The 12,500-nt window shown below is 43.6% G+C and overlaps 1 protein-coding gene across 1 annotated transcript in view; it reads right to left on the bottom strand.

Annotated features, from left to right (window-relative positions):
- Positions 1–8,681: 8,681 nt before the first annotated feature.
- The window catches only part of LOC138965663 (uncharacterized), a 34,413-nt gene continuing 30,594 nt past the window's right edge, over positions 8,682–12,500 (bottom strand). The window contains exons 11-12 of the mRNA XM_070337838.1: positions 12,142–12,203; positions 8,682–9,981 (exon numbers count right to left, since the gene is read on the bottom strand). Of these exons, the coding sequence (XP_070193939.1) occupies positions 9,770–9,981; positions 12,142–12,203 (274 nt within the window). The 3' untranslated portion in view covers positions 8,682–9,769. The remainder of the gene's footprint in view (positions 9,982–12,141; positions 12,204–12,500) is intronic.

The raw sequence follows: 12,500 nt of genomic DNA on the forward strand, positions 1-12,500 counted from the left end.
GGATTTCTTCAGAGTGTTTCTCTGGGCTCTGTCCAGCCTCGCTATTTTCGGCAACGTTGGCGTCCTTCTCTTCAGGCAGTTAGGCGGTACCAAGAAATCTGCATCAACGTCTGGGGTTCTGGTGAAAAACTTGTGTGCCTCTGACCTCCTGATGGGTGTCTACATGCTGATGATTGGCATCTCAGATGCTCAGCTTCGCGGAGACTACGTGGCCAAAGAGACGGAGTGGAAGAGCAGTCCAGCATGTACTGTGGCCGGCTGCCTGTCGTTTCTGTCCAGCGAGGTGTCGGCCTTTGTGCTGTGTCTCATCACGCTTGACCGCGTCCTGGTCATCTGCTTCCCTTTTCGCTCTCGTATCCACCTCACCCCGCAAATCACCTGGGTCATCTGTAGCGGGGTTTGGATCGTTGGAGTCATTCTCGCCGGAGTGCCGCTTGAAATGGGGCTGGAGTTTTACGGACAGAACGGCATATGCGTCCCCTTGCCCATCACCAGGCAGCAGTTCTCAGGGCAGAGCTACGCCTTCGCTGTGTTCATCGTTCTCAACTTCGTCCTGTTCATCCTAATCGGAGTAGGACAGGTGTTGATCTACACGGCAGTCCGCAGGGCCAGCGTAGCAGCAGGATCCCAGAAACAGGAGAGGGACATGGCCATCGCTCGTAGGCTCTTCACGATCGTCATCACAGACTTCTGCTGCTGGTTCCCTATCGGCCTCATGGGCTTGCTCGCCACTAAAGGGGTTCCCATCCCAGGCGTACTCAACGTGTGGGCCGCCATCTTTGTGCTGCCGCTCAACTCGGCGCTCAACCCTTTCCTGTACACGCTGAACGGAGTGCTGGAGAAGTGGAGAGCCAAGAAAGCGGAGAAGAAACGGAGGAGGATACTACGTAGACTGAAAACCGAGATCCCCAAGTGGCAGCCGGCCGTCGTCAGTGAGCTGGTCAAGATCTGCGTGCTGTCCAAAGTGCTGGACAAGGACGCTCTGACCAAGCTGCTCGCCCTGCACGCGGACTCTGCCTACCTGGATTCGGCGAAAGGCGAGGTGTCCCAGGATAACGGGGCGGGACCTCACTGCGGGGAGTTGACCGACATCGTCTCTGAGAGCGCGACTCAGAGCACCACCGTCACCGTTGATGACGACATTCAGACTGAGTAAAGACTGATGTCATCGTTCTTTTGTCGTCATGTCCACGAAAGAGAGGTGTCCAGGGGGCTGAACGTGACTACGGGGAAGTTGGTTGACAGCGTCTGAAAGGGTGTGACTCAGAGCACCAACTTGTGTACGATGCCATTAGGACTGAGCAAGGGCAGGCATGTGAGTCGGCCCTGAATTATCCCGCTGAGCCGGAAATCAAAACGCAGTCTTTTTTCTCTGCGTTCTTGTCCTGCAACTCCCATGTCGACTTTGTAGTTTGTGTTTTCTCGTTTCCGAGTGGGCCGTTACGTGCATGTTTCTTCCTTGCCAAGTCCTGTATTCATTGTCATGACATAAACTGACGTCTTGTTTGTGAGCAATGACAGTTGTTAGATTCTTGTTTGCATTTAAAATAAATGGTTTCAGTCCAAGGAAGCCCATTCTGTTATATAGAACTTACGTCAACATTGTTTTGACTCCAAGCATGCTCAAGTCTTATCCTAAATTGTATCGCTCTTTAGAAATAGAGGCACACAAGCAAAGGTTGTACTAATGCGACTCCCGATACTGCACGGTAACGTAATGTGATATAACGGGCGCAATAGCATAGTGAATAAGATAGCGGCCTCCCATGCAAAAGGTCGAGTGTTTAATTTTAAACGTGCCTGGTTGGTAACGGTCGGAGATTTTTTCCGATCTTCCAGAGTAAACTTCTGTGGAGACCTCATCCCCTTTCGTGTGCACACTCAAGCACAAGACCAAGTGTGCACGGAAAATATCCTCTTATCTCCCCCCGCGGGTTAGGGGAAGTCCCATATTGGTTGGGACGAGAAAGAATTTACCCGATGCTCCCCAGCATGTCGTAAGAGGCGACTAACGGATTCTGTTTCTCCTTTTACCCTTGTTAAGTGTTTCTTGTATATAATATAGTCAATGTTTGTAAAGATTTTAGTCAAGCAGTATGTAAGAAATGTTAAGTACTGGAAACTTGCATTCTCCCAGTAAGGTAATATATTGTACTACGTTGCAAGCCCCTGGAGCAAATTTTTGATTAGTGCTTTTGTGAACAAGAAACAATTGACAAGTGGCTCTATCCCATCTCCCCCCTTCCCCCGTCGCGATATAACCTTCGTGGTTGAAAACGACGTAAAACAACAAATAAAGAAAGAAAGTATCCTCTTATCCACGTTAGAATTCGGTAGGTTGTAGCATTACACAAAAAATACGAAGCATGCATCACCCTAAGGTGGTGTAAGGCTGCCTCATTCGTCGGGAAAAAACCAACCCAGCCATTCACGTGAAAACATCAGTGTACGAGGGAGTTTCAGCCACTAAACGAAGACAAAGAAGGGATGCTGTGTGCCACGTTGAGCTTCGAATCGTGTGCTAACTGTGGTATACGTATTGTAATCACCCAGTCAACACAGGAAACGAGGCCCTCAAGGGCAACATGAGGACTCGCGGTGTCGCGAGGGGCGCGTCCCTGCCCGTAACAAGCCTAGCACTTGCATTTTTAGAAAACCATCCTACAATTTTGTCTTAAATGTGTGTTTCTATTTCTTATTATCTAAAATCAAGAGTGCCAAAGGGGTGTTTAGTGTTAACCGTCCAAATAACAAAACATGCCATGAAGCCACTGTAGCTCCAATCATATCAAAACACGTATTGCATCTTCAAAAAGAACATAGAAAATATCCGCATGCATATACACAAATCTAGGTTGATAATAAAAGCTGGTTGGTTCATCCTAAATAACTACATGAATCCATACGCAGAGCTCCTGACCAAGGCGTTTGTACATGCCGTTCGATGGGTTTCGACTAGCCCTCGACTTACTGCTCGTGGGGAAGCACGACCCATGCAGTTTATGCTCTGTTTTTATCTTTTAGGCCGCGCAGTAAATGACACACTGACCAATCAGAGTGCGTATGATGTTACACCGACTACTCCACAAGCAGACAACAGTCTAAATTCTACAGCTCAACCACAAACACAGAGCCTTTCTCAGAATGTAGCAGCATCGCTGGAATTGGACAAAGAGCTGGGGACAGTCACGCAACTGACAGAGAAGAGGAATGAAGAAGTCGTTGCCACGGAAAGCCCGACTGCACAGAATGCACGTCTCGAGACACAGACCTCCTCGTCCTTGAAGGAAAACAAACCCCTCACACTGCACACAGCACTGACCAGTGATAAAGCGACATCCTGGTGGACCGTGACTACATTACCTCGAGCAAAACAACGCGAACAGGTGGAGACTGTAACTACACACTTCCCAGTAGGTGTCAGCAACTCACTCCATAACTTAACAACATCTTCTTCACGATCGTCATCACGGACTTCTGCTGCTGGTTCCCTATCGGCCTCACGGGCTTGCTCGCCGCTAGAGGGTTTCCCATCCCAGACGTACTCAACGTGTGGGCCGCCATCTTTGTGCTGCCGCTCAACTCGGCGCTAAACCCTTTCCTGTACACGCTGAACGGAGTGCTGGAGAAGTGGAGAGCCAAGAAAGCGGAGAAGAGCAACAACGTTATTGTTTATGACGACATTGTTACGGAATGAAGATTGATGTCATCGTTCTTTCGTCGTCAGGTCCACAAAAGAGGTGTCCAAGGATACGCACGCTGAACATGACTACGGGGAGTCGGATTTCAAGACGCAGTCCTTTTTTTCTGCGTTGTGCTGCAACTACAATGTCGACTTTATTGTTTGTGCTTTCTTGTTTCTTATTTAGTGGGCTGTTACGTGTATGTTTCTTCTTGCCAAGTCCTGTACGCATTATCATGAAACACAATGGCGTCGTCTTTTTTTCTGCGTGTTTCTCCAAGAACGAAGCAAGGTGACGCAGATCGTGCACAGTTGTGTGTGTTTGTGTGTGTTTGTGTGTGTGTGTGTTTGTGTGTGTGTCTGTGTTTGTGTGTGTGTGTGTACGGTTGTGTTTGTATGTGCGTGTGTGTGTGTGTGTGTGTGTGTGTGTACATGTGAGTGCGGCAGCGTGTGTGTGTTTGTGTGTGTGTGTGTGTGTGTATGTTTGTGTGTGTATGTTTGTGTGTGTGTGTTTGTGTGTGTGTACGGTTATGTGTGTATGTGCGTGTGTGTGTGTGTGTGCGTGTGCGTGTGTGTGTGTGTGTGTGGTTTCCCGAGTGCGTTTTCGTGCTGCATCATCGACTCATTTGTCGTTTTATGAAGTTGTTCAAATGTTGTCCCAGCACAATAATGATAATAATGATAATGATAAAAACAATACTAATTGTCATTAAGTAATGGTGTCACATGACTGATGTGAAACAGTTGATTGGCTAATGGCAATGCACTTACAACTGTTAGCGCACTCTTGGTGCGCGAACTGTTCCAGAGAGCGTATTCTTCCGCCCTTTGACACAGCGAGGCTGTACCCCTTCTTTCGATTTGAGAAGATTCTTCTCATTCTAGTGACATGTAGCTTATCTTCTCCACATTACCAAATGATGCTTGAAAACTAAATTTTCCGCGGCTAAAAACAGAAGTGTTTTTCTGACAGATTTCATGCGCCTGTGCCACAGTGAGGCTCTGCCTCTTCTTTCGATTTGCGAAGATTCTTCTCATCCGCTGTGTTAGTTGCATGTAGCTTATCGTCTCTACATTACCAAACAATGATGCTTGACCCTACATTTCCCGCGGCTAAAAGCAGAAGTGGGTTTTTTTCTGACAGATTTCGAGGTAGACCATGCTATTTTGGAAGTCGAGTGACTGTCCTACGTACATAAAGCAGACGACAACGCCAGTTCAGCACTGAAATGAACGGTTTTCGCATATATTTCAAGACAACTACAATGTAAACAAACGACGCGAAAGCTTCAAAACATGCTTAGGCCAACAACAAAAAATTGTCTGTTTCTGGTAACATGGCTAAAAAAAATAGGGTCGGTAGGTCGGGATTTTTTTTTTTTTTTTATTTATTATTTTTTTATTACCCTAAATGTAGATCAATAAAACTAACTTTAAAAATCGCGCAAAGAGACTGGATTCACTATACATAGAGACAAGACACTCAACACATTTACAAATCGTCAGCGGACTTTCGTTTTCACACGTTTTTGTTGTTCATTTTCTCACCCTGTCCTTTACCACCAAAAAAAATAAAAAATTGTTGAGTTTGGAAAAAAAAAGTTTAGGGTCGGCGCCGAAATTTAGGGTCGGTCGGGTGACCAGAAACAGACAATTTTTTTTGTTGGCCTTACCATGAAATCCTAGCACCAACCTCCCAGATGATTGTAGATACATTGCGAGAAATAACATGCCAACTTTAGTTTTTGCGAATGAGGGAACCAACGTGTCACTGTGGAATCAGGGGGCGTCACTCTGTTGCTTGGGGGTTGTTCATTGTTTGGGAGCATAGCACATCCTGATACATGTTGTTCTACCAATATTTACCTGAATATTAAAGCAAAACTGTATGCTTACGGATACATTTAGCATAACTATAACTCATACTGTAAGTTGCTTATCGATAAAACGATCCAAAGGGTAATCAAATCGTAGAATGCATGGTCGGCGATTAAACCGTCAATACCCCCGACATTTACACACACAAAAGTAGATATAACTCGACCTGTCCACAATTTATCCAAACGCTGGCAGAAAAATGTGCCTTGTCAAACGTTTTAATATCTTGTCGTTACTGCATGACAATGTTGTTATTGAAACAATCACATAGCGCTAAGAGATTTACTTGAGCAAATCTCGAAAATAATAATTGAAATCAGCGCTACGCACTTCGTGCAATAATTCCTGTTCTCGATTTGCTCTATACATCTCTTAGCGCACTCTGGTGTCTTAATAACTGAAATAATAATAATTGACAGTAAGTACTGGTGTCACATGACTGATGTGAACCAGTTGATTGGCTAATGGCGATGCGCTAAAACTGTTAGCGCACTCTTGGAGTGCGCTAACTTTTCCACCAAGCGTATTCTTCCGCCCTTTGCCTAAGCGAGACTGTACTCTCATCCTCAGAATTAATTAATGACATGTAGCTTATATTCTTCACAACACCAAATGACCATACATTTCCTGCTTCTCAATTAAAGCAGAAGTGTGTTTTTTTTGACAGATTGCATGTGCCTGTGCCACTGATCTAAAAAAAAATAGAACCCGCTGTGTCTAATTTTTCAGTTTTGACTTGCGAAGATTCTTCTCATAATTATGCCGTAGCTTATTAGGCTATCCACATTACCAAATGATGAGTTAGTAAACAATTCCCAGCAGCTAACAGACAACACAAGTGTTATTCCGATAACGTACCAGCTAGATCAGCATTATTTTGGAATATTTACGTAGCAGACTACACTGAAATACGACTGCATCAGTTCAGTGAATGAATGGTTTCCGAATTATTATTTTAAGGCAAGAACAATCGGAATCGAAAACGTGTGGGGTTTAGAACGTCCGTACCATTATAAGACTTATTACCAGCCTGCCTCATGCGTGCAGACTTAGTGCAACGTGACGAGCAATTTTGTTGTTGTTGGAATGCTGCACAGTGGTTCGATTACCCTAGCCTAGCAGACGACATAAACCCCGCTCAGCAAACTAACATGTTGGGCAAATGTGAACGAAACAACGATAGGGATATAATAAGTGTAGGGTTCAGAGCATTCTTACTGTTCATATTTAGTATCAGACTCCCCGATGAGTGAAGATACCACACGAGAAACATACCACATTTACTTTGAAAATGTGCTAACCGTGGCCTTTGAGTCAATTCAAGGGGCAACACTCTGCACAGTCAATCTGTCGAAGCTCGATGAAGGTTTCGAATCGCAAATAACTGAGAGCACAGTCCTTTCTGCGAGTTTAAATGAAAGATCATCACTTTTTAGCTTTTAAACGCTACACTGGAATTAACCGACATAAATTAAAACAAGAGTTTGCGTGTGACGAAAGCACGACACACTTGAGACAGCCAACACAAAAGTAGATCTGACACAAACCTGACCACACAGTTACGCCTATCCAAATGCGCGTTGCAAAATGTGCGTTTTGAATCTTCTTTTTTTTCTCTGGCGGTACTGACAATATCGTTATTGAAACAATCCCAGTGCACTAAGGAATTTATAGAGCAAATCTCGAAAATAATTATTGAACTCAGCGCTATGCGCTTCGTTCGATTTGCTCTATAAATCTCTTTGTGCACTGGGATGTCTCAATAGCTTAAATAATTGTCAGTAAGAACTGGTGTTACATGACTGATGTGAAACAGTTGATTGGCTAATGGCAATGCGCTTAAAACTGTTAGCGCACTCTGGGAGTGCGCTAACTTTTCCAGAGAGCGTATTCTTCCGCCCTTTGCCAAAGCGAGGCTGTGCCCCTTCTTTTGATTTGAGAACATTCTTTTCATCCTCCGTGTTAGTGACATGTAGCTTATCTTCTCCACATTACCAAATAATGCTTGACATGTCCTCAATTTATCCAAACGCTGACAGATAAATGTGCCTTTTCAAACGTTCTTATCTATTGTCGTTACTGACAACATCGTTATTGAAACAATCACAGTGCGCTAAGATATTTATAGAGCAAATCTTGACAATATTATTGAACTCAGCGCTTCGAAGAAGAAGAAGAAGAAGAAGAAGAAGGAACACATGATTCTTACTAAATGTAGATTCCAAGTGCAAGTGGAGTTAGAGGGCCCCAAAGGGGGGGGGGGGGGGGGGGTATCATCACGATCACGAGAAGGGAAATTTTAGCTTTCACGATCACAGTTACCTTGATTTTTTCACGGATCAAGGGCAAAATGTACGTTGAAAATAAAATGCTTTGCAATTGTGACAGGGGAGGCTACCGCTCCTTTCACACCAGACTCTGCACCCGAGTTGTTGGCCTTTAAAAGTCAACACCTTTGTATTGTGGAATTCTGTTTGTGATGGGGTCTGGTGGTTTCCGATTGTCTGTATGTTCATGGAAACCTTCGGGTTTGTATAACAGTTTTTATAGGGCTAAAGAAATTAGCCCTAATCTTTTCAATCCTGTTTGATTGCACTTCGCTTCCCGAGGTGATCGTAGTGTTTCGGCACTCGGTTACATCATAATGCCAATCACGATCACGAAAACAAATGACGATCACGATCACGAGACTTGATTTTTTTGTCATCACGTATCACGGGCAAAGTCCCATCACGATCACAGAAATGGAAATTTCAGCAATCACGGTCACAGAAAGGTCAAAAAACGCCAATCACGATCACGATTTTAAACCCTTTGGGGCCCTCGAGTTACTTTGAATTGAAAGTCGACCGTAACCTTCGCATCATGTAACGCCATGAACAAATTTGATTTGCAAAATGTATACCGAAATTAAAATTAATGTAATGGATTGTGGCTCGGTTTATAGATTTAGAATGCCTTTTTTGTTTGTTTATCTGTTTTTCTACTTTGAAGCTCATTTAGAGCGTTGCGCTGATCGAAGTGAGGTAACCGAAGTGTGAGACCAGTCGTTACGCAGGTTAAACCTTGGAAAACACTCGCATTTCTCAAACACAAGCAATGAAATGCAAAATTCCAAGAAATGTATCAGTTTTATTGGAATATTTAAACACGTGTAATCGACAAGAAGAAGATTGGAATATTTAAACAAAAACAGCAGAGACACAATTCTTATCAACAACTCAGACCGTGAGGTAAGTCGGCAAAGACACTTCTAGTCTGCGTTCCCGTTTTTGGTCGCCGTTTTTGCCAGCATCTTCACAGCAAATGTTTACATATTTGTACATATCTTCACAACAAGCACTTCTGTAACAATTAACAACATGTATCCAACCTAAAACATATCTTTATCAAAGAAACGTTATTCTACTGTCGCTTAACACATTCTGCTGCTTCGAAGCGGCTCACTGATCGACAAACTGCCAACAGCATCACCACAACAAAGAGTAACTATGCCTTTCGCGCTGCCTGACTAAACAGAAAAACGACTCCTAATTGAATGAAAAATGCATTTCAACTAACTTCTCTCCATATGTTTAACCCTTCTCGACTGGCAGCTTTTCTTAAAGTCTGTGAACTTTCTTTGACAACAGTTTTGGCACTATTCAGAACGGCGTACCCAAAGAGAGCCGAAAGTAAGATTATCTCCCTTGTCGAGTCTGATTTCTCGTTTTTCATCAGTGCGCCTATTTCTAACATACCTAGGAATAATTTAAAGGCTGGAGCCAGCGATATATGAAACTCCGCTCGCCATGGTATCCTCAAACCTTTAATAATACCATTTTATCTGGGACAAACTTTTGAAAATGTGGCTCCTCCATCACATCAGACCCACCTTTCGTCGTGTATAATATGAACAACAAAATATTTGCTAGTCTAGTCCCACACAGTAATGTTCAACAACAACAAAAATTCATTCTTATTGACCCAAATTTGGACCCATTGTGACCTGTATCAAGAATAACCAGATGCACAGATACAGTGTGTGTGTTTGTGTGTGTATGTGTGTGTGTGTGTGTGTGTGTGTGTGTGTGTGTGTGTGCGTGCGTAAGTGTGTATGTAAATGCGCTTGCGTGCATATGTTTGTGCGTCTGCATGCGAGTGTGAGTGTCCGTGTGCGTCGTAGGCATTTGTGAGATGACGGACATCGTTATAATCGTTACAGACAGTTTAATTCTGGTTTCGTGGGAGAGATTTCATGTCCGTGTAGACGTGATGGACAGCGTCGTAGTTCTGAGAGACGTAAAACGGCTCGTAGTAGTTTTCACCGCTTTCCTCTGGCACCGCCAACCCTCCAACCTTACCGTGTGTCGATGACGTCTCTTCAGTGGCGTCGACACTGCCCTTTGTCAAGTCTTTAGCAAAAGGAGGTGACAGTTCAACTGAAAAAGATTCAAGTTTTTATTTGATCCCTTTGCTGCCGGAGAACTTTAACAGGAAAGTCACAACCATAAACAAACAAACAATAAATCAACCACAACAACCACAACAATAGCCAGAACAAGTACAACAACCACAACAACAACAACAACCACAACAACAAGTGCAAGAACAACAAGAATAACAACATAAATTATTACAAAATTGTAACGAAAAACCAGCACCAAAACAAGAGAAAGATCCCCAAGGGAGACCAGCTGCACCTATTTCCAAGTTATAGTGCAGTTTACAGCGTTGTTTCCCTTAGTACGTATTGGTATAATACCGATACTGTTACAATATCGTAAAACATGTTCAAAAGACGACATTGGAACCCTTATTCAAACGTGTATACGTTTAGAAGCATAAGCATAAGCTTAAAGGCACACTTTCCCCTTGAAAACTGTTAGAAGCATAAGCATAAGCTTAAAGGCACACTTTCCCCTTGAAACCCTGTTTGGCTGATCTTCGCAAATCTGGCCTGACTGTTAGGATACAGTCATGGCATGAGGCAATCCCTCCACATGGACACGTGACACAATCATTACCCTTAAAAGCTTGATATTAAATGGGCGAAGTCGACTTCAGCAAGCTTACTGCGCGAATCTTTTCGTACTGAATTGTCGGTCAAGAGACTCACGAAGTCTTTGAAAAGTCATCGTCGGTCTCAATAGACGATGCTCGGAAATAACTCTGTCAGGATTTTCAAGCGGTGTACGCAGCAAAGTAATTAAGCGCTTCAGACACACGTCAACACATGTCCAAGCCACAACACTAGCTGCTGGCCGACTTAGACCATTCATTGCGACGAACAACTAACTGTTGTGCAGAGTGCACTCGATCTGATGCCCTTTTCTTTCGAAAACATGCACATTGAAGCCACGATTCGCTGTTGATTGCTTGCACTGATCGCTAAAGCATGAGTTTTCCGAAACTCGTTCAACAACAAGTCAATCCCACGTGACCTCAGTTGAGTCACGCTGTCAGCGACCAATGAGGGCCAACGACTGCAACGAATCGTGAATGCCGGTGTAACACGAGGAAATTACTCCCACGAGATTTTTACTCCGGAGTAAACATTTCGTACGAAAAAGTTACTCCCTTTACGAAAAAAGCACTCCCCCATTGCACGAGAAAATTACTCCCCAAGACAGGTGAGTTCCGAGTAAAAATTTCGTACAGAAATGTTACTCCCCTGACGAATAAATAACGAATAAATTACTTCACCCCAACACGAGCAATTTAACTTGTACGAAATTTTTACTCCCTTGTCCCATGTTAGTCTTGGTGGTGGAAGGGGTGGAAGGAGGGTAGAGCGACATTCGTATGCGCGAGATCACTTATTGACATTATCCTTTCGCCCGCATCCCATTTTTGGGTACGAGATTTTTACTGGAAGTAAAAAAAATGGGGAGTAAAAATTTCGTGGAGGGAGTAATTTTTTCGTGCCTTGGGGAGTTTTTTTCTCGTACGAAAAGTGTACTCGGAGTAAGAATTTCGTACGAAATATTTACTCCGGAGTAAATTTTTCGTGGAGTAAAAATTTCGTGTTACACCGGTGACTTTATGTTTTGAAAGGAAAGGGTATCATACTAAGCGCACAGTTCATACCATACTCATCACAGCGAGTTGAAGACATCGCTAGACAAGTCAATTACACGTAACATCAGTCGAAAAACGCTGTCAGCGATCAATGCGGGCCAACGATCATTGCCGCAACGAATCGTGAAGGCCGGTAAGTATATGTTTTAAAGGAAATGGTATCATACTAAGCAAGGCAAGGCTAGGCAAGGCAAAGCAATATTTACACAATGCGTAGTGCATAACATACTCATGACTGTGAGTTGTTCATCACGATGGCCGTTCTAAGCCGGCTAACAGCGAGCTCGAGTGTGTTAATTGCTTGGCAACGTGTTAGCGCTTGTCTCGGTGTCTGGGGCGCTTACTCTGCCACACCGCTTGAAACCCCTGACACCGTTATTTTAAGAATACGCCTATCAAGGACTGCTTTAACTGATTCCTGTGCAGAATATTGTTTTTAATTATCCCTTTTTTATTAAAGCCACCAGCGTGCGTGTGTTGGTAGAAGGGGGTTCAGGGAGTATAACATTTTGCAAACTCACAAGCTGATGACACGATTTGGCCGCCATTGTTTGAGCGCTTTGCTTGACGTCGTCGTCTCCAACTGCACATTGCAATAAGATGATAATTACATTTCAAGGTTGAATAATGTCTTGTGTAGCCTAAGTATCACAGTCAGCGATAACAAAAATCAATACAAAACCCCAACCAGAAGCGTTTACGTCCCTTTGTTCCACAGATCATAAACGGTACCGTCTGTAAACGTAACAAAATAATGGAATTAAACGAACAAGTGTAGTGAATAGGATGTATATTTAGGAAACACACTTTTCAAGTCTCCCATGAGAACATCGACCAAACCAATCAATCAAGCAATCAATCAACCAATCAATCAATCAAG

The sequence above is a fragment of the Littorina saxatilis genome, linkage group LG4 (assembly GCF_037325665.1).
Source record: "Littorina saxatilis isolate snail1 linkage group LG4, US_GU_Lsax_2.0, whole genome shotgun sequence".
Lineage (NCBI taxonomy): Eukaryota > Metazoa > Mollusca > Gastropoda > Littorinimorpha > Littorinidae > Littorina > Littorina saxatilis.